The 23,811-nt window shown below is 45.7% G+C and overlaps 1 protein-coding gene across 1 annotated transcript in view; it reads left to right on the top strand.

Annotated features, from left to right (window-relative positions):
• The window catches only part of LOC142312292 (uncharacterized), a 44,210-nt gene that overhangs the window by 7,704 nt on the left and 12,695 nt on the right, over positions 1-23,811 (top strand). Inside the window, exons 3-7 of the mRNA XM_075351219.1 lie at positions 4,583-4,732; positions 4,862-5,041; positions 5,123-5,246; positions 5,330-5,427; positions 5,624-5,714. Coding sequence (XP_075207334.1) covers positions 4,583-4,732; positions 4,862-5,041; positions 5,123-5,246; positions 5,330-5,427; positions 5,624-5,714 — 643 coding nt within the window. The remainder of the gene's footprint in view (positions 1-4,582; positions 4,733-4,861; positions 5,042-5,122; positions 5,247-5,329; positions 5,428-5,623; positions 5,715-23,811) is intronic.

Raw genomic sequence — 23,811 nt, 5'->3', positions numbered from 1 at the left:
AACCTTTTGGATTGACTGATAGCACGGGACTAACCTAGCTCCCAACCGGAGTACAGGTTTCATTTTACATCAGTAGTATAAGAACTGAAAGCTGTTCTGTGATTGGCTGCTATGGGGAGCAGAGGCAGTTTTTCTTTTAGACAGGGTTCATAAGAGTATTATGCTGTTCTTTTCACGATTCCTTTCAGTATTTTCTGGTTGTGGTGGATTGAGCCTCTGTTTCTAATAATATGATCAAAATGGCTATATGGGGGTGTTGTAATTCACCCGACGACTTTTGCTACGTTTGCGGTTGTTTTGTAGTGTAGAGATGACGAAGAAACATTACGGACTTCGCTAAAAAAGGGTATTATGCGCACTTTGGTGTACAACTAGGTGATCAGGACAAGTCTCGGGCTCCACATGTAGCGTGTTCTGTTTGTGTAGAAGAACTGAGTTCATGGTCTAAAGGGCAGAAAGAAAGAGCTTTTGTTTTGGCGTCCTATGATCCAGAGGGAACTATGAAATCATAGTGATGACTGCTACTTTTGTGTATTATGGAGGGATTGAAAGTTAAAAATAAGAAGGAAATTATATATCTCGACCTCCCGTCAATGATTAATCCTGAGCCTCACTGTCCAGGATACCTGTCTCTTCAGCTCTGGAGAAATCAAAGATATAACCAAAAAACATACAGATAGGGAATTAAGATTGTGAGCCCCAATAGGGACAGTGTTCCTGATGTATGTAAAGCGCGGCGGAATATGTTAGCGCTATATAAAAATAAATATTTATTTATTATTATTATTATTATTATTATTATTATTATTATTATTATTATGAAGAGCCGGATTCTGATGAAGACCTTCACGCTAGTTCCAACAAGCCACAGCTTTTTAACAGCTCAAATTAAATGATTTAGTCAGGGACTTGGACTTTCCTAAATATTCTGCAGAGCTTTTAAGCTCTAGACTGAAGGAAAGGAATCTACTAGCTCCTGGTACATATTTTTTTATGGTACAGAAGCAGAGAAAATTAATTCCTTCCATGCTTTTCTCAAAATGATGCTATAATGTATTGCAGTGATGTTCCTAGGCTGATGGAAAAATTTAACATTGAGTAAAATGTTAGCAAGGGGAGTCTTTATTGATTTATCTCAAAAAAATCTGAAAGTTGTGCTACTCCACAAGGGCATTCTGTGCACTTGAAGGAAAGCGATGAGAATTTAGTCTTTATACTCAAGAAGCATAATTATAAGGATCAACGATGATCAATATGTGGTGATCTGAAAGCTTGCTTTGTTCATTGGGCAGCAAGGAGGATACACAATGTACTCATGCTTTTTGTGAGAATGGGACAGTCAGGATAGGACTCATAGCTGGAGCCAAAAAGTTGGCCAATAAGAACATGTTTGCAATGTGAACTCAACAACATAGTTGCGAAAAGTTTAGTTGATCCCAAGAAAGTTCCCTTGCCTGCCACTCCATGTTAAGCTTTAACTGATGCAGCAGTTTGTGACAGCTCTACCGAAAGGAGAGACTTAAGTACATGTGTAGCAAAATGGAGGACTACCTGAAGCAGAACTGAAGGAAGGCATTTTTGTTGGTTGGGATATTCGGAAACTCATAAAGGACGTTGTGTTCAAAAGAAAAATGAAAGTGGTTGAGAAAAGAGATTGGGATTCTTTTTAAAGAAGTTGTGAAGAAATCTCTAGGTAACAACAAAGATCCAAAATTTAAATTAATCGTGGAGAACATGCTGAAATGTTTCAAAGTCTTGGGTTGTCTGATGAAGTTACATTTTTTACATTCCCATTTGGACAATTGGTGCTGTTAGTGAAGAGTAAGGAGAAAGATTTCATCAGGATTTCAAAGAGATGTACCAATATTTTGGACTTTAGTCTTTCAGGCTTTGTATTCCACCATCTACTACAGCTTTGAAAGTGAGATACCTTCATTTTATAGACAATCATTTTGGCTATCTCACATACAAATTCGATTTGCAACTATTTAGCTACATTGTTACTGTTTTTGCTCCTAAAAATCTAAATTTTTAATTTTTAATTTTGAAATCCACCCTTTTGGCTTTCACCACGCATGTCTCAACCGAAATATGATCCCAGGTCTCTTCTACACTTTCGATTGTTGGTGCATACTGGTCGGCTCACTTGGGTATATGTAAAGCATTTTATTCAACTCTACCCATGAGTGTTTGAGTTGAGGTCTGGGGACTGTCGAGGGCCAATCCAGCATCTCTCCATTGTCATTAAACCATTTATTTGCCAATCTCGACGTTTGCTTCAATTCTTTGTCCTGCTAGAACACTGTCGTCCTTTTCATACCATAGTACAAAATTACTCCTCTTGTAGGATACTCACATATAGCTCCTGGTAAGATCTTCTATCCACGGTCTTACAGCATCTTTGCGTAAATGGCCAATGAGAGATGCCCCCAGTCCACGAGATCCCAAACCAGGACCAGTAGTTTCACTGCCCCATACCAGGCAATACCCACTGTCTCTCAACTTTTGGTTGGTGCCCAGCTTTTGTATTTCCCACCACTATAGTCTGTAGTCACAACCTATGCCCCTCCAGATGATGGATACCACAACCACGCATATCCATTTCCAGCCAGAAACTATCCCTCATCCCCTCGTCAGTGTCTTATTTACCCAAAGCTGCCCCCTGGGATCGAGCCCGGCCCCCGGGAACCTCCCTCCAAAGACAACTGTGCATTGGTGGAAGTATTTTCCTGAGGCTGAACCCCTCACCTGGGACTGCATATGAGACCCCTGTGGTGATGGCTCCTCTGAGTTTACAATCCCCATCCACATAATGGGACTAGTGGGTGGGAGAACAATGGCCTAATTGAGGCCCTTGTGACACCAATGAGATTAATGGGATGATTGCTTTACTCTTATTACCAATCTTGTGCCTGGCCTTCTGTGTACCCTAAACTAACAAGCAACAAAATGTCTAATAAAACCTAACAATGAGATTGAAGTAACCAGAGCTCCGTGCTGGAAAAAGTCTGCTTTCTTTGTTGTGGACTGTGCTGTATGTCCATTGGTCCAATAGTATTTTTTTTTTTGTCCGCAGCCAGCATCTCACAGCTCCGCATTGAGACCACATCCATTTTAGTCAAGTATCCAACGCCTTTGGCTTTGAAACATCTCCATATTGTCAGGCTTCCACCACCTTCCTTTAATTTCTCTATCCGTTAGCCCCTTTTTCCCCAGGTTTCTTTCAGACCCATTTGCACCAATCAATACCTAATCTATTGACTTTCGTCTCATCGCTCCAAATCACCTATTTTCAATCTTCAACTGTTCACTTCTGACTTTTTTGCAAACTGGAGCCGACGCTTCTTATGACAATATTGAAGTAGAGGCTTCTTCGCTTTTTTCCGAGCCACCATTCCAGACTTCTGTAACATGCATTGCACGTTTGTTGCAATAGAACTGATAGTCCTTGTGAGGAGCCAAATTGTTGACTGCGATATTTTGCCTCAACATTCACCTCTTGGCTTTTAAATGGATGGCTGGATTTAATTTCGTATACTTCCAACTGTCAAAGCCTCACATAATGCAGTTTGGCAATTTTCTTGGCCGAGAGATCGCTATCGATAAGCTGGATGATGCTGTTTCTCTTGTCTTGGGAAATTTTCATGGCTGCTCCTCGATTTGAACCAGTGACCTTTCACTTGGGAATCAACCTAATAACACACTGCTTTATAAGGGAATGTGAGAACAGGTTGTAATTTGTAGTATACAGTAAGAAAAGATTTTTCCTAACAACAGGAGCAAAACAGTAACAATGCAGTAACACGACAAGAATCTGCATAACTAATCATATGCTAAATAGTTACTAGTCAAATTTATGTATGAGATAAGCAAGATGATTGTCTATAAAATGAAGGTGGTCTCGCTCTCAAAGCTGTAGTGGATGGTGAGATATAGAGCCTGAAAGTCATAAGTTAAAAACATTGTAACTCTTTTGCTCATCAGTGTGTGTAATATTGTTTTACATTTTTAGCTACAATAAAGAGTTTTCTTCATCTCGCTTGTTCGACATTTCACTTGCGTTTTATGCAAAATCTATACAAGATGGTTAACAGTTTTTTTTGTTTGTTGAAACATAAAAATCAGTCATTGGGTTTGTAAAAAATGTCATAAATCCAAATTTTGCAAACCTGTACTTTAACATATTTTAGGGAAATTAAAAAAAGACAACAATTATGACATTATTTTTGCACTTTACATGTACATTTACTGTTACCAAATATGCCTAAGGGTTAATTTTGTTTGTTTTCACAATAGCGGCACATTTTCTGGAAAAAAAATAGATTTTATGTCATTGCTTTCAAAAAACAATAACTTTTTTTTTTTTCTGGCTACTGGGGCAAGATTTGATGCCATGCTACCACATAGGAGATACTAGTGCTGTGCTTAACTGTCTAGATGTGACAGTCGCTATTGATCGTAGCGTATGTGGAGTTAGAAATGCAGAGTTTGATTCCCTTCAATCATTATCATGTAATCGTTTATCAAGGTTTGCAGATTGTCTTAGCATCAGCTTTCATCAGCTCATCTTCTCCCCATTCAGGTCCCTACAATATCGGATCCTCTTAGTGGAGATCTTGTATATAAGCGAATTCTCCTGATTGCCCCATCAAGGATGGATATGGACAGGGACAAGATGGCGGAGAGGATATTACACCTCACCCTAGAGATCCTCTTCCGGCTTACTGGAGAGGTGAGAGATTCTGATGACGTCACATTCCATCATTCTTATCTATGGGAATAACAGATGGACAGAACTGGAGAGGTGAGGACTCTGGAAATGTCTGGAGTGAGATTTATTACTGTGTCTCTCCATAACCAGGATTACACAGTAGTGAAGAAGACCTCTAGTGAGCGCTGTCAGGACCCTGTGTCTGAGGGATGGGGAAGACCCATGAGCCAAATCACGGGACCTCCACTTCACCCCCTGATACAGGAAGACATCAAAGACCAGAAGATCCTAGAACTCACATACAAGATGATTGAGCTGCTGACTGGAGAGGTGACACTGCTGGGAATGCTGGGACATTATACAGTAACGCTATGAAGGGATCGGGGGTGACGGTATCATTGTATGTGTCAGGTTCCTATAAGGTGTCAGGACGTTGCCGTCTATTTCTCCAAGGAAGAGTGGGAGTATTTAGAAGGACACAAAGATCTGTACAAGGACGTCATGATGGAGGATCCCCAGCCCCTCACATCACCAGGTAATAGACAGGACTAAATACACACGGCCTATAATTATCTGTATGTAAGGAATGAATTCAGTCCCTGTATGTGTCTCCTCCAGGTCTATCCAGTAAGAGGACAACACCAGAGAGATGTCCCCGTCCTCTTCTCCCACAGGACTGTAAACAAGAAGATCCCGATGTTCCTCAGGATCATCAGGTAGATGGAGAGAAGGGGCCATGAAATCTCCCTATGATGTGTAGACGGCTGTGAAGGTCTCGTGCTCAGTCTTGTTTTATCCTCCAGTATTATATGTGTTATACTTGTGTAATGAGAGCGGTGGAGATGGCAGGATTAGAGCTGATCATAGATGGGACTTCTCCATCTGTCTGTGACTTTACAATATCTGTTTCAGGGGGAAGATCTGACCCATATTAATACTACAGAGACCTATGTGAGGGGTGATGAGTGGTGTAAAGAGGAGATTCCTACAGATAACCGCCCAGGTGAGTAGTGACCACTAAATGCAGAGAAGTCACAGATTCTTCTCAGTCACCGGCTGTGGCTGCTTTATCAGGGTTGTAGTCCGGTCATATTAATTAGTCAACATTCTGCTGCTGAACCACCACATGCTTCTCCGCCCAAACCTGTCCCCATAATTTTGGGCATTGGACGTGTCGCGGGCGGAGGAGGGGACGCTGCGCTCTCCCACTGCTCGGGTCCGGCCGCTGCTGCTGCTGCGGATGCTGCTGCTCGGTGGTGGCTCGAGCGGTGGGCCAGATCCCGGGGACTCGAGCGGCACTCCTCGCCCGTGAGTGAAAAGGGGATTTTGATTGTGGGGGTTTTGATTATTGTCCGTGACGCCACCCACGGTTGTGGTGATATTGGTGACACCACCGCTGCTCTAGACGGGGATCCCGGGAGCGGTGACAGGGAGAGGCTTTGTTGTTAGTTCTCCCCTCCGTGGGTAGGGGGTTGGTTGTCCCGGGGCCCGGTGATGGGGTAGGGATGGATGGCAGGCGGGTTACGGAGCCTGGTGAGGTGCAGGGTCGCGGGGGCAGCGCTGTGCCAATGATGAGGACACAGTTCTCGGTAAAACACATGGCTGGATGGATGGGTCTCACAGACGGCTGCGGTGTTGTTTTCTCCCGGCAGGTTGATGGTGACTGCCTTTCCCTGCACCTAGACACGGTAGATGGTTCCAATGGGTTCCCACCGGTAACCCGCTCCCCGGCTTGGATATAGGCCGGAGGAGCCCCTTTTGCCCGCAGGCGCTGGCCCTGAGAAACGGTTGCCTTGGCGGTGGCGGTGTCTCCCTCACTTGGTTGGACTGTTGCCTTCTGTCGCGACTTGGCTGTTGGGAAACCCAGGAGGTTTCCTTCACTAACGAATTTGGCAAATTCACGGCGACTCCTAGCCTTGCCGGGGTCCGTAAGCCCGTGCCTGATGGTGCTGACTTCTCTTTGTGTACCGGTCCGGTACCGCCGGGCCACCGCCCGTCCACGGTCCTTACGGTAAACTCCAATCGGTCACTCCTGCAGACGGTCACCACCGTCTGCCAACCTTGCTGTACCACCCGGGCCACACACCCGGACGCTGTCAGTTAGTTGCTCCACTACCACTTCACTTCCTTCCACTTTCACCTCCAAAACTGATCTCTGCTCTGCACTCAAGCTCTGCCTGAGCTAAACTGACTACAGTTTCCTGCCTCCAGGACTGTGAACTCCTCGGTGGGCGGGACCAACCGCCTGGCCCACCCCCTGGTGTGGACATCAGCCCCTGGAGGAAGGCAACAAGGGTTTTGTGTTCTGACTTCGGTGTGCCTGTTGGGAGTGTGGGGTGTGTTGGTGTTGTTCTCTGTGGCCCCTGGCTTGTCCAGGGCGCCACAGACGCCCTTAGCTGCCCCGATATCTAAACTGTAAAGCCAAATTACAGCGTACATAGAATGTGCTGACAACTTAAAAAATCGTGGGAAGAAAAGTTTAATCTGTATGATGAACCCCTAACAAAAAGCTTAAAGGGGTATTCCCATCTCCAAGATCATATCCTAATATGTAGTAGGTGTACTATATATTCGCTAATACCTTCAATTAGAAATGTAGAATAGTTCTCCTGATACAGCCAAGTCACCTACCTCACATGCAGGGCATTGCAGCTTCGGCATCCATGGTTACGTGCATTGCAACATAGTTGTAGAAATAGGCATGGACCGCACATCCAAAAATCATACTTTGATCTAATGCCGCTATGCAAAGCTTTATGCACCTAAACATTCTGATCAGACTGTATGAAGCCCCCTGCCACGTCAAAGCGAATTTCTGAGTTGGTTCTTAACTTACAGAATGTTTAACCAAGAAGCTAATGTTCTGATGCATTCATTTTTCCCTAGTGACCTTAGATCAACTTATCATTTTTGGTTGTGCGGTCATATTTTTTTCTACAACTATGTTACGTCCACTCATATAGTGAGTTAGTTGTGGCCAAAACCATGGCTACCTAAGCTGCAAGCCTCTGCTCATGAGTAAAAGACTTGGCTATATCAGGGGAAATCTAAATTTCTAATTGGAGATATTTGTTGTTGTTGTTGTTCCTACTACTAATATTGGGATAGGAACTTAAAGATGGGAATAACTCTTTAAAGTAATGATGGTGTTGACTTCCTGGAATCTCGGGATCTTTTTGATGGATCTTCCTTCTCTCCCTTTTGCTGAATGTGCTGATAGGGGCGTTTATATCCAAAGTTGGGCACAGGGTAACTGTAACATATGAGGGAGGTTAGAATTACCGCAGAGTGGGTACATGGAGGCCGGGCAGCCCTCCCACAGGATTTCCAAAATTCAATTGGAAAAAAGGAAAGTAATTAACACGTAAAGTTCTGATTCAGCCAGTTTTCTGCTCCTATCCAGGCCCAATTCTCATATCTGACATCTGTCACTTTACATGATAACACCTTTGTAATGCTTCATCTGATCCCAGTGTCTCAGATTTTTTTCTGTGGCATATTCTACTTTATCTTAGCTGTAATATTAGGTTGATTTTGTTTTCCGTTTATTAAAAAAAAAAAACAACCTGAAATTCACCAAAAATGTAAAAGAATTAGAAGTGATCAAACATTGCATTTGAAAGCTTTTAAAACAAATTGTGATACCACAACATATAGTCATTAAATAGCATTTACTGTTTTCTTCTTTAGTGTAAGTGACTATTTTGACTCCACATGAATTGTCTGGAAAGTGGCACAGAGTGAAAATAGCAAATATGCCATTTTAACACCCATCTTGTTCTCTACAAGCAGGGTCGGACTGGGGTGTCTTGGGCCCACAAGGGGAATTGACTCCAGGGGCCCTCCCTACAGCTAAATATAAATACTCATTAGCGTTATCCCCGTTATAGTGGAGTGCTGACTGTAAAGCACAGGCGGTTCCTGCACATCTCCTGTGCACCATAACTGATGTACTGTTACAGTAGTTTGCAGTAAGGGGGATCTTCAGTGAAATCAAGTTGTCACTGATCCACAGGTTCGGTAGGGGATAATTTATTGATTGGTGGTACCAGACCAGTGGAAACCGCACCGATCGGAAGATTGTGGAACTTTTATCCCTGACAGGACACTTGTATCCACATTATAACATTGAGCGGCGGCAGGTGGGATGTGTGACCGCAGCTCCATTCATCCTCTTTGGGGCTTCTAGAAAATGCCAAGAACAGCGCTCGCAGCCACTGAAGGAATGCATGTATCAGGGGTCGAGTCGGACATGAGCTCCATTGTATTGGGGATAAAAGTTGCACATTTTGCCGATCAGTGCAGGTCCCAGCAATCAGAGCCCACTGACGAATAAGTTATCTCTTATCCTTAGGCCATGTTCAGTATTTGAGTTTTTTACATCAGTATTTGTAGCCAAAACCAGGAGCGGTTGAAAAATGCAGCAGCGGTGTCCGTCTTTCTATTATACTTTTTCCTCTGATTTTACCGCTCCCGGTTTTGGCTACAAATACTGAGGTAGAATCCTCACCAAATACTCAACGTGTGCACTAGACCTTTAAAAAAGGTGCTTACAACTTTTGTCCCGAGACCCTCTGTAAGTGCACATTTGCTGCAGTGTAGTAATTACAGGACAGGGAGGGGTTAAATGTTCAAGTATTTAATCTCTATTGGAAATAACCTTCCTTTATTGATAGAGAGGAAAAGGTAACCTCCATACACAACACAATCCACTATACCAAAATCAAGAATACCACATACAGGGAGAAACACCACCAAACTGTGACCAGACAACATATTACCACCACATAGTGACTGAATACAACCAAGTAAAAGGGAGCAATACCGCCACACCATAATTAGACCACGTAGTAACCAAATACAACCCTATACAAGAGAGAAATACCGCAACACTATGACGAGATCACATAGTGTCCAAATAATACCACATACAGGGAGAAATACTGTCACACCATAACCAGAACACATATTACAACCACATAGTGACTGAATACAACCACATACATGGGTCAAATACCAACACCCCATGACCAGATCACATAGTGACTGAATAATACTACAATAATGATCATGGATAAAAACCACAATACTAATATTACCACCAATGCCATTATATACAGGAGCTCTGTATAGTGTCAATGTACACGTAATACAGTGATCACCAGTGACATTATACACAGGAGCTCTGCATACAGTGTATAGTGTGTGTGTACATGTAATACTGACTTACCAGTGATGTCTCTAGCTGAAGTTATTCCTCTTCATCTGGCACTGACTGACATCATTTTTTCCTGCCATGACGCGACTCTGCAGAAAATAACACAGAGTCACCTATAGCTGATCACTCCCACAGCACATTCCACACTTTTTCCCCAATTTCTAAACTATGTCAGACTTTTGTTCCCCCATGGAAGACAGTATCCTCAAAAGTAAATTATATTACATCAGTAATAATGTCCCCTAATTTGCTCCTACAGCAATTATATTCAGAATTTGCCACCATAAACCAATAATGTATGTTCCTCATTCTGGCCCTACATAATAATTATGCCCCCATCATGGCCCCCTTTATTTAATAATGCTCCCTATGTTCCCCCATCTTAGGCCCCTATGTTCCTCCATCCCAGGCCCCAGGCACACGTACACATAGACATGCGCGCACACACAGAAAAACCAACACCCACACAGACACATGCACACATTCGCACAGGCATGCACACATACATAACCAGATTATCGCACGCACACATACAGACATGTACAAGAACGCAGCCAGGCACACGCGCACACACACAGACACACACATGTGTAGACAGGCAAACAGATGCACAAGAAAGAACACATACGTAGACACACATGCACAAGCACGCACACACAGTGGAGGGAAAGAAAAAAAGTGCCATATATATATAATATATATATATATATATATATATATATTATATATATTACAGTGCGTCCACCCGTATCCTGTCCACCGCCATTAACTTGAGAACGGCGGCAGCTATAGGCATAGAAGTGGTGTCTAGGTATAGTAAAGTAGCCATGCACTACGCAATGAAACCACCTATAGCGCCACCTGGTGGAAAACAACGGAGTTAGCATTTTTATCTCGAAAACAGAACGAGATAGAGGAAAAAAAGTGAATTACCAAGTTGCAGTGCATCATCAATTCAATACGAATCGACACCTTGCATACAGAAATGCTATGATATGACCCTCCCCCCCCCCCCAAAACATTGAATGCTGGTCACGCATATGGCGCTTATTTAACTTTGATGCTCAACGTGGCCACCATCAGCTGCAATGCCCATCTGGACTCTGGACAGCATACTGTATCTTAGTTCACGTTATGCAATATGGTAATATGGTAAGTGACACGTTTGCACAAACACCTGTGATACGTCATCGTAGGGCCTGCAATGTTGGTTGAGGGATTGCATACACCTGCTATTTGATGTGACCTCATAGAAAGAAGTCCAATGGGGTCAGGTGAGGTGAGCGTGGAGGCAACTCCACGCAGCCACCAAATCCAATGACTTGTAGGAAGGTCTCCATGAGGTATCGCTTCACGTCCGCAGCCTTGTGAGTTTTACACGTTCTAATCATAGCATTTCTGTATGCAAGGTGTCGATTCGTATTGAATTGATGATGCCGTACAACTTTGTAATTCACTTTTTTTCTCTATCTCGTTCCATTTTCGAAATAAAAATGCTAACTCCGTTGTTTTCCACCAGGTGGCGCTATAGGTGGTTTCATTGCGTAGCGCATGGCTACTTTACTATACCTAGACACCACTTCTATGCCTATAGCTGCCGCCGTTCTCAACTTAATGGCGGTGGACAGGATATGAGTGGACACACTGTATAAATAGCACACAACTAATAAATGAAAATGATAAAACTTCATTAAACACCGCACATGTTACAAGTATACAAATAAGACCATTTAAAACCATGGGGTATGAAACCCAATAAGACCATCAGTCACCCAGCCACATTACAAACAATGTGAAAAACTCTAACTCCAGAAAAGTCAATAATGCTGCACAATAAACAATACGTGTGGGGTTAGCATCCAGACATTATCATCTGTGGACCTTCTAATTTTGCTGGGCTCCATATACACCTTGAGGTATCATAGGGCATTTCATACTCTATGTGACCCTTGGTTATGTTAGTTAATATTCCATATCATGTGCATTTTGGGTGTAACAGACCTGACTTTGTAGTCATGATTATTTGTACGTGCCTTACACACTATTGATGCCTTTATATTTGCATTGTTTATTGTGCAGCATTATTGACTTTTCAGGGGTTTCAGTTTTTCACATTGTTTGTATTGTGGCTGGTGACTGATGGTCTTATTGGGGTTTCATACCCCGTGGTTTTAAATGGTTTTATTTGTATACTTGTAATGTGTGTGGTGTTTAATAAAGCTTTTTCATTGTCATTTATTAGTGGTGTGCTCTACATATACAGGCGCTTTTTTCTTTCCCTCCACTTGGTCATTCACCAGCATGAAGCACTTCTTTTATTATGCTTAGGTATTTTCAGCTGTTCATCACGTTTTGTTTTTTATCATACATGCACACAGAGTGCAGTCAGGCCCACTCATAGACAAGCACTAATACTCAGGCACATACATGTCATACATGCACACAAAGCGCAGTCAGGCCCACACATAGACAAGCACTAACACACAGGCACATACATGTCATACATGCACACAAAGCGCAGTCAGGCCCACACATAGACAAGCACTAATACACAGGCACATACATGTCATACATGCACACAAAGCGCAGTCAGGCCCACTCATAGACAAGCACTAACACACAGGCACGTACATGTCATACATGCACACAAAGCGCAGTCAGGCCCACTCATAGACAAGCACTAACACACAGGCACATACATGTCATACATGCACACAAAGCGCAGTCAGGCCCACACATAGACAAGCACTAATACACAGGCACATACATGTCATACATGCACACAAAGCGCAGTCAGGCCCACTCATAGACAAGCACTAATACACAGGCACATACATGTCATACATGCACACAAAGTGCAGTCAGGCCCACTCATAGACAAGCACTAACACACAGGCACATACATGTCATACATGCACACAAAGCGCAGTCAGGCCCACGCACACAGGCACAATTACATAGACACACAGGCACATACATGCATAGACATGCAGAAGATTGCAGACAAACATATGCACTAATGTACAAACAGACATTCAAACACAAGCACACACAGATTATACTCTTTTATACAAAAAAAGTCATATAAACATACATATACACAAACATACTCATTAGAGGAGTTTTTATATTCCCCCGGCTTGTCTCCCGTATGGCCTGCAGGCTTAATTGCAGATTGTCTCCGTCAGGAAGCAGCAGTGTCGGGCACGCTGCCTGACGTCACAGTTAGCAGACTCAGCCACGTCTGTTAACTGTGACACTGCTGGGGCAGCACACAAATAATCTGTAAGCGCAGTGCAGCCCCGGCTGACACAAACAGGCAGCCCTGCAGCCTCGGCACTGCCGCTGGTGGAGCCACCTGGGACCTTGGCACTGGTGCTGGTAGAGCCGCCTGGGGACCAGCCCGCGGTTACCAGCCTGGGTCCCTATGTGAAGCACGGGAGGCCCACTAAGAACCCAGGGCTTACCGGGGGATTCCTCGGCACCCCAGTCGCCCAGTCTGACCCTGTCCACAAGACAAGCAAACTGTAAATTTTGATGTGGTTTCTTGCAATACTAAACATGTAGATACTAACAGTGTTTGGATAAAATGCAAGGCTGAGGAGTAGAGATGAGCCAACCTGATGACTTTAAGGGCGGTTTCAGACGTCTGTGTTTAATCAGGTACAAGCCACACGCATCGGTATGGTCATATGTGTGTCATACGTGTGTCAAACGTGTGACATCTGAGTTTGCATACATGTGACCCATACCGGAAAAAACACGGGTCTTTGAAATAAAAAGATGTTCTATATTCACCTGTATCCAGCGCTGTTTTCTTCGGCTCTGCTGCCTCCCGCTTCTGACCGACGCTCATTATATTCATTGATTATTCACTGCACTGAGGAGATGGTTGCCGGAGCATTGTAGGAACAACACTGGGTACAGCGTCGCGGGGACAGGTGAGTATCCAACATGAAGTGTGTGTACAGTGACGTCCAGGAGGTCATTGGAGTTACTAATGAACTCTGACACCCCTGCACTACAGCGGGTATCACCATGGTGACTTCACGGGTTTATTAGAATTCATTGGAAACTCCAATGACTTCCTGGACATGACTGTGCACACACACTGCTTTCTTGTTGAATATTCACCTGTCACCGGCGATCCTGTCCCTGGCGCTGTCCCCGGTGATGCTGGATGCTGTACCTGGCGACGCTGTTCTCCGGGATATTGTCCCTGGCGGCGCTGTCCCCGATGCTATTGATGCACCCACGAGGTTGGGTGCTACTCGTCGCCGGGCCACGGTGCTTCTGCTGGGTCGCCGTGGTGGCCATGCCCGGTTCCGTATCCCCGGAGTGTCAATAAAAGGCAGGGGATGGGGAACGCTGGGGGTAGTTGTTTGTGACGCCACCTGTGGTGTGTGGCCAAGGTTAGCCACCACTGCGTGATCACTTCTCTCTTCTGGGGAGGTTAGCTACTCAGCTCAGTTGGTACAGCTCTCCACGGGATATTGTCCCTGGCGGCGCTGTCCCCGATGCTATTGATGCACCCACGAGGTTGGGTGCTACTCGTCGCCGGGCCACGGTGCTTCTGCTGGGTCGCCGTGGTGGCCATGCCCGGTTCCGTATCCCCGGAGTGTCAATAAAAGGCAGGGGATGGGGAACGCTGGGGGTAGTTGTTTGTGACGCCACCTGTGGTGTGTGGCCAAGGTTAGCCACCACTGCGTGATCACTTCTCTCTTCTGGGGAGGTTAGCTACTCAGCTCAGTTGGTACAGCTCTCCACGGGCAGAGCTATGCCCCAGGTAAGATGGGGGTGGTTGCAGTCTGAGACACTGACAGCGCTGGGGGCGCTATGGAGAGGGCGTCGGCAGTAACTGGACAACACAGGCAGTGCAGTTCAAGGTCTCTTTACTCACTGGTCACAAACGCTGCCGTTGGACGTTCCGTTCCCCGCTGCGATGGGCTCCAGCCAATCCCGGATACTTCGGAGGTCGTGACTGGCGGTCCCTTCAGTTTGTTTCTTTTCGATGGTTTCCCTCCACCCCAGTTCCTGGGCCGTGGAACGGGTCACGGGTGCCTGCTGCACTCCCCGCGAACCCTGGGATCCCCCTTCTTTTCCTAAGAACCCGGGTCGAGCTTCAAGCTCCAGACCACGGGCCCTGAACTGTTCGTTGTCTGCCTGCTCCTCCTAAGTGCGGCCTCACACGGACACTGTCCGGTGCTGACTCTCGATGTGTGTTGGATGGCTCCTCACTTCCCCTGTGGGGGCCCCACCTCCCGAGATCTTGGGACACGACACGACCTCCTCCGCATCCGAGATGAATACTGCACCTAAAGTGAGGTGCAGTACCCTGTGGCGCTTGAAGCCGCAGGGGCGCCACACTATCCTCAGCTGTGCTATCTTCGGCGGTGCTGTCCCCACGATGCTCTGGCTTTTAGGTCCTCAGTGCAGTGAATAATCAATGAATATCATGAGCTGGGGTCAGAAACAGGAGGCAGCAGAGCCGAAGAAAACCGCGCTGGATACAGGTGAATATAGAAAATCTTTTTTTTTTCAAAGACACGTGTTTTTCTCCAGTACGTGTCACATGGATCACCTCAGTGTGCAATCCGTGTGACACCCATGCTGCCGGAGAAAAAACGGACATGTCTCCGTGTGTGTGTGAGCGGGGCCACAAGGGGTCACACGGTCCATGTGAAAACACGGCCGTGTCAGTAACTCCAGAGAATAACATGGGTACGTGTGGCATCCATGTTAAAAAACGGATGTCACTCGTACTTGAAACACAGACGTCTGAAAGGAGCCTAAAGAACAGAATTCGGGTTTGGATGCTTTACGTGCGAACTCAACTCGCGTGAGCATTGCTGTGTTCAGGTACGCTTGGTGCTCAGCGCTGTGTGAGTGTTTTGCAGTGTTTGAACGGCTTGCACTGGGGGTAACAACAGCGTGATTAGATGTAGTGTGCAACATTAAAAAAGGCCCATCTTATTAAAATGATTTTTTTTTCCCCAAACTACTTTTTCCCTTGCAAACATTGCCGGTTTTGCTCTCTAAGGCCCTGTGCGCACTTGCCGGTTTTTGCCGCGGATTTCCTGCGGTTTTGCTGCATGTTTCGCTGCATGTTATGTTCATAACATCTCTGTAGTGAATCACCAGCAAATCCTATGGAAAAAAAATGCTGTGCACACTATGCGGATTTTGACAGCTGCATGTTTTGCTGCGGGATTCCCGCAGCAAAAACAATTGCATGTCACTTCTTTTCCGCAGGTCGCTGTGGCATTTCACTCCATTGACTTCAATGTAATCGTGAAATTCCACAGGGAATAACGCAGGTAGCAAATTCTGTGTGGTTCATTGCGTTTTCCTGCGTTATTCCCTGCGGGATTTCGCATTTCTGGGACATAATGTTCATCACTGCCCTGCCTTTTCTGCAGGTTCCTGTGTTTTGGAGGGCTGGCAGATCAATCACCGGCTGATTCTGGGTCGGCGGAGGATTGATCCCTGGGATCTGGCCAGATGCTGCTACCCATATAAAGTTTATGGGGAACAGAATCTGCCCCAAAGGGGTAGGAGCAAGCGCTTCATACTCCCCGATGACCGGGTGGCTATCACACTGCTCCCGCGGCAGCTCTTTCATCTTCCAGAGCCGGCACATTATTCAATATCGTATTCACTCCTTCCCTGCTCACCGGTGGCTGTGATTGGTTGTGGGCAGACACGCCCCCATGCTGAGTGACAGCTGTCTCAGTGCAACCAATCACAGCTGCCAGTGGGCGGGTCTATAGCGTACAGTAAAATAAATAATTTTAAAAAAACGGCGTGCGGTCCACCCCAATTTTGATACCAGCCAGCATAAAGCCTCACAGCTGGGGCTGGTATTCTCATGCTGGGGAGCCCCACGTTATGGGGAGCCCCCCAGCCTAAAAATATCAGCCAGCAGCTGCCCGGAATTGCCGCATCCATTAGATGTGACAGTCCCGGACTTTTCACGGCTCTTCCCGTTGCCGTGATGCGGTGGCAATCGGGGTAATGAAGGAGTTAATGGCAGCAGCCCATAGCTGCCACTAAGTCCTAGTTTAGTGATGGCAGGCGTCTATGAGACACCCCCTCATCACTAAACTGTAAGTGAAAGTAAATAAGCACAAACACCCAAAAATCCTTTATTTGAAATAAAAGACAAAAAAGCCCCCTCTTTCACCACTTTATTAACCCCTACTAACAGCCCTCCAGATCCAACGTAATCCACAAGATGTCCCACGACGCTTCCAGCTCTGCTACACCTGACACTCACAGTGAGCGCCATAGACCATGACTGCTTACTGTGAGGGTCAGGACGCAAGTGAAGTGAGCCGCCGGGATCAGCGGTGACTTCACTGATGTGCTTTGCAGTGACAGGTGGAGGACTCCAGGTGGAGGACTCCAGCGGTCACTGCACATCAGCTGACTGAAGTCACCGCTGATCTTATACTCACTTCCTGCGAGGCTGCCTCCGGACACTGATCTCCTGCTTCCAGGCCGGCTCATGCATATGCAGTTATGCAGTGCACAGCTGACCCGCAAACAGCAGAGCGCCGGAGGCAGCCGCGCGGGACAAAAGCACGGCCCGGAGACTTCAGCACCACGGACAGCAGGAGCGGGGAGAACTGTAAAATCCCGCAGGGAACAATCTGCGGCAATTCCGCATTAAATCCGCACCAAATCCTCACCAATACGCAACATACCGCATGCGGATTTCTGTGCAGATTTTTTGCGTTTTTTTTTTTTTTTTCCCGCAGGTGCGGAAATCTTTAAGAGCCTGCAGAATTTTCTTAAGAAAATTCCGTTTTCCAGTGCGCACAGGGCCTAAAGCTGATGACAAGCTTCTAACGAATGTCTTCGGTCAATTTATTTGGGGATCAGAATGGGGTTCCAAAATTTTTAAGCTGCAACAAACTAAATCTTTGGGTGGCCTTAATCTGCTGAATGTACGCCTTTACAGTATAGTGGCCCTCTTTTGACACTCACTGGATTGGATCAGTGCTTCCATTCGCTTCACTACTACTCCAATAGATGAGGCTATGTGTGGACCTTTTAGTCTCCCGGCTTTGCTCTATTTATGACCAGTTGATGTTCCCATAGCAGTTAAAGAGAACCCCTTTTTGTGGTCAGTTGTTTTGGGTTGGCGCCAAGCAAGTCGATTTAGCGGACTTGACCCTCACACCTCAGTTCTTCTTCCTTTCCAGGGTAATCCCTTTTGCAGGGTAGGCCACCTCCTATTTACAGTGTGCTTGGGAATAATGGCTGTCGTTTAGTCTGTGATCTGTTGTCAGATAAACAATGTCCTCTTACTTCAGAGGACATTGCTCTCAAGCATCCAGTGCTGATGGGTGATAACTTTACTTACGTCCAGATCAGGCATTATGTAAACTCTGTGTTATGGGCTATCCCAGAAGACGTTAGAGAGCACATCTTAAATTTAATCTCCATTAGAGCCCACCTAGGGACTTACTCCCTGAGCCTCATATATAAGTTTCTTAAGCCTTCTATCCAGTGATCGGACTTTTCGCCAGGTCCGGGGAAATGGGTGTCTCAGCTAACTGACTGTCCGGTAAAGGTTCTCATGGAAGCTACGTATTATATCCATGTTACCATATGATGGTTACAAAACCATGGTACTTATGATTTTTCATAGAGCATATTTTTCCCTGGCTATTAAATCAAAAATGTCCCCATCCAGTTTCCATCCCTGCCCTAAATGCATGCAGTCACCGGCAGACATTTTCCGTGCCTATGGGGTCGCCCGAAGATACAGGTCTGGCATGCACGCTCACAACACCTTACTAATACCTTTTTGATCTTTCCATTTTTGTCTCCTGAGTGGGCCATCTTCAATATCCTTCCGCAAGACCAGTTATATAGGCTTCATGCCCATCGGCGCCGTACTTTATTCATTTGGGTGGCGGCCACTCGCAAAAGTATCTTACACCTCTGGGCGCAAGACGCAGTCCCTACTCTTAGTTTGATAAGCACGAAGGTGGCCTACCTCTTCAAAATGGACTCTATAGAGTCCTTACTCAACAAAGAAAAACTCACTAAATGCTTCTCTTACTTTTATTAACGCCCAACCTCTGATACGCGTGCCAAGCGGTACATGATTGTTTCCAGTTTACGGATTGGTATATGAAGGAGCTAATTACTGGCTGAGTACCTATTAGGCTTGTGTAATGTAAGGTTTTGTCATAAGGGTTCTTTTTTCTCTGTGCGTGCCCAAGGGAGGGGGAGGGATGTTCTGGAAGGCTCTGCCAGTTTTGTTGATTTACAAAATTTACCGTTTAATTTCTTTTTGGATGGTCTTATTATTGACATACTGTCATATGCAGTGGAACCTCGCTTAACGAGTAACCCAGTTAGCGAGTATTTCTCCTAACGAGCAAGGCTTTCTGTAAATTTGTAACTCTGTTTACGAGAAAGCCTTGGTGTACAAGGAAAATACTCACCGCATACACTTCCGGTTCCGTACTTTCACCGCGCTTTAACCCGCTCTTGCAGTCCGCACAAACACACAAACAAACACGCACATACACATATTATGCTCACCTTACCTTCCGTTCCCTCGCTGGCTTCCTGGAACTTGCATGTATCAGGTAACCAAGGCGACCGATGCCGGACCTTCAGCTCCCAGCGCGCTGACGTCAATCAAAGGTAGGAGCCGCTTGCCTCTGATTGCCCAGCGCACTGCCTTTGAGTAGCGGCTGACAGGGGAAGGTCCTCCCTCCACAGGATGTGTATCCGGTAACCATCGCGACGAGGGAGGAACTTCCCCTGTCAGGCGCTACTCAAAGGCAGCGCGCCATAGGCTGAGAGGCACTTCTGGGTCAAGGCACACAATTTAAGAATAGGTGCGCCCAGGAGACTTTCGTGGCATGTGCAGGCCCTGGATGATGATGGTAGAGACTGAGGACAAGGAAGCCGTTGCTGGGCGGCCGGGAGGGTAAGTGTGCCAGCACCACAGCTAGGAAAGGGGCAAGAACAGTGTAAGGACAAGTAATACTTCAGCCCCCTCTTATGCCCCCCCCCCTTTGCCAGGCCTGAAAGGAATCTCTTCAGGATAAGGGAGGCATTAAGATTCACCTTGGGTTCCCATAACTTCTCCTCAGGACCAAAGCCTACTTGTGAGTGAGGTCTACCGACCCCAGCGGTCGAAGCATCCCCTTCCAAGAAGAACTGCCTGTTAATCTGCGGTCTATGCAGCACCGGAGCCAATGAGAAGACCTGCTTGAGGACAATAAATGCACTCTCCTTTTCAGAAGTCCACATTGGTGGGATTCATCCCCTTGTGGATCAGGGACGTGGTATGGAGAATCGGGGACGAAAATTGCAGGATGAATTGGCGTTAATAATTAGCAAAACCAGGTATTGCGGAATACCCTTGGCTCCGCCAGGATATGGCTACTTCAGAACCGCCAACAGTTTCATCTTCAAACTGGTGTCAGAGATTATATAGCCCAGGAAGGGAAGTCCGTTCAAAAAGGCACTTCTGAAATATGGTATATAAATGATTCTCCTTCCGCCTCTCTAGAATCTGGTGAATATGACTCCTGTACGTTGGCAGATCGGAAGAGAATACAAGAATGTTGTCCAGATACACCATTACCATAGCATTACCCAATACTCATAGTGGCCTTCATCGGTATTAAAGGCAGTCTTCCATTCGTCACCTGGAGGTTGAGCTTGGAGAAGATCTTAGAACCTTGGTGATGGTCGAACAATTCCAGTACTATTGGCAGTGGATACTTATTCTTGACCGTAATTTGGTTGAGACCTTTATAACAGGGGCGCGGGGAACCATACTTTTTTTTTTTTTCCTACAAACAAGAACCTGGCTCCGGCCAGTAAGCAAGACTTCTGGATAAATCCCCTCTCCTGATTCTCCTTGATTTACTCAGACATGGCTTGGATCTCTTCCTAGGACAAAAGGTAGATAGAGCCGTGGGGAGATGAGGAAGTAGGTCGATAGGGCAATCATACTGAATATATGGAGGTAGGGACTCAGCCTCCTTCTTGTTGAAGATGTCCTCGTAGGCCCATTATGCGGATGGCAAACATGGAAGATTTGAGGGCATCACTGGAGGCCAGGCACAACCAACTGGAACAAAATATTTTTCATAACAAGACTGACCCCATGTGAGCACATCACCGGATCTCCAGTCTATGACCGGCTCATGCATGTGGTGCCACAGCAGAACCAGTAGAAGTGGGTGTGACAGCCCTGGAAGCATGTAGAAGGCGATCTTCTCTGAATGCAGCACTCCCACCCACAGATCAACTTCCTCAGTGACAAACAGGATAGCCTTGGACAGAGATTTTTCATCCACGGAGAACACTGCTATGGGAGCTTAAATTCGGATGGGAATCTGATACCGGTCTACAATGTCATGTTGTATGAAGTTCCTGGTGGAACCGGAGTCCGAATAGGCCGACTCAGTGAATCAAGTGCTGCCAGAGGATATGGATATGGATAAGGATGGAGCGGACTTCTCACCTATGGTAGTCTTTTCTATGGACTCTATGCTTGGTAGTTTCCCAGCTTCAAAGGAGAGAAACGAATCAGGTGAGTAGGATCTCCGCAGTAGAAGCATCCATCTGTGTTGCGACAGTCCACTGGATGAAGCTTTGCCAGATTCACGCAATCTACCTCCATGCGATCAGGGGAAGCAGCGGGAACCGTGGATTGCAGCATCATGGGTCTTTGGCAGGTAGGAGTCAGGTGCAATGTTTTCCCTGGAGTGTTATTGGAACCTGAGATCGATGTGGATAGACAGAGATACCAAGTCATCCCAGAAAGAAGGCACATCATTGCCGGCCAGTTCGTCCTTGATTCTTCCAGATATACCCTTCCAGAATGCATCCACCAGCGCCTCATTATTCAGCCTAGTTCAGCGGATAGATTGCGGAAACTGGTGGCGTACTGGCCTACAGTGAGAATTCCCTGGTGAAATCTAAGGAGCGAAGATGTTGCAGAGGAAACAAAACCTGGTTGATCAAATACCTTGTGGAACGCCCCCACCCCCGGAAGGGTTGCAGGTCCAAGACAACAGGATCACTTCTCTCCCATAATGGATTGATCCAAGCAAGGGCCTCGCTGCTCAACTGTGACATCATAAAGGCCACTTTGGACCGGTCCGAAATGAACTGATGAGACAAAAATTCAAAGTGCAAGGAGTACTGATTTATGAATCCCCTGCATTGCTTGGAGTCGCAGAGTAGTAAACTGAGGAGGACCGAAGCTTGGAGCTGGACACGCTGACAGGGTGGCGAGAGCTGGAACAGGATCGGGTGGAGACACTGATGTCAAGGCTTGCAAACTGTGTCCACTGACCGCAAGTATGTCAGGATCCGCTCTTGTTATCGACAAACTATCTTTCTGCATACCTGCGAGCTGAGGAGTACTGGAGCCAGCGGAATCCATGGCCTAAGCAAACTGTTATGCTCGAGGCTGTGAGCGGGAGTGGACCCAATGGGCCACAGCACCCGCTCAACCAGGAGGGGAGTAACTAAGAAACTACCTAGTCTTCACTAAAGCCTCTGATGGTGGGCATAGTCTTGTGCTGGAAGGTAGCCGCCAGGTGCTACTCCAGGAAATCCCAGAACTGTGGCAGCTGACCCCGGGGGCTGGGGATAGGATACTGATGTGGTTGGGTGCAGACTGGACAGTTGGTGTAGGCAGGTGCAGCAAATATAACAAAAATTATTTAACACTTAAAACATGAATCAACAATGACCAAGCTTACCATGGGAATTCAATTTATAATCTTATAAATCATGCTGCACATTCCACCTTCTGTGTACTAATTAGCCTAAAATAGGCAGTTACACAATTATAATAATGACACAGTCTGTGCAGCTTGAGACAGTATGTCAGGATTGATGGAAGGGGATTAATATCAATTAATAATCAATACCATAATTAAAAAAATTAAGAGACCACTGCAAAATTTTCTGTTCTGAGTTTTCTCTTTAAAAGTATATTGTAAATTGTATTTTTATTATATAAACTAATTTTAAACGAATTTCCAAGCAATCAATTTCGTATTTATTTTCTGAAAATGAGAAATGGTCAAAATAACAAAAAAAATTGCTTTCAGACCTCAAATAATGCAAAGAAAACCTGTTCATAATAATTTAGAAACAACAATACTAATGTTTTAAATCAGGAACAGTTCAGAAATCAATATTTTGTGGAATAACCATGATTTGTAATCATCGCTTTCATGCGTCTTGTCATGCTTTCCACCAGTCTTTCACACGGCTTTTGGGTGACCTTATACCACTTCTGGTGCAAAGATTTAAGCAGTTCTTCTTTGATGGCTTGTGACTATCCATCTTTCTCTTCATTACATTCCAGTCCTTTGCAAGCTTTATTCTGCCCAATTCCAGCCTTGCTGAACTTCCTCAGATCATCACCAATCCTCCACCAGACATTATGGCTTGTACGCCTCTCTTTGTCTCCATCTGACCATTAGACGACCAGGTGTTGGGCAAAGCTGAAAATTAGACTCATCACAGAAGATTACCTTACTCTAGAAATTGGGCAGATTAAACTTTGCAAAGGACGTATGAATCAAGCTGCATACAAGGTTATCCTGGAAAAAACGTTTCTTGATTCTGCTAAGGCAACATTCCCCAACTCTGAGGACTGTTTTTTCCAGCAGGACAATGTGCCATGCCACACGGCTAGGTCAATCAATATGTGAATGAAGGACCACCACATCAAAACCCTGTCATGGCCAGCCCAATCTCCAGACCTGAACCCCTTTGAAAACCTCTGCAATGTAATCAAAAGGCAGATGCATTGTCACAAGCCATCAAACAAAGAACTGCTTCAATTTTGGCACCAGGAGTGGCAAAAGGTCACTCA

This window comes from Anomaloglossus baeobatrachus, chromosome 5 (genome assembly GCF_048569485.1).
Source record: "Anomaloglossus baeobatrachus isolate aAnoBae1 chromosome 5, aAnoBae1.hap1, whole genome shotgun sequence".
Lineage (NCBI taxonomy): Eukaryota > Metazoa > Chordata > Amphibia > Anura > Aromobatidae > Anomaloglossus > Anomaloglossus baeobatrachus.
This window is presented reverse-complemented; position numbering and strand designations above follow the sequence as displayed.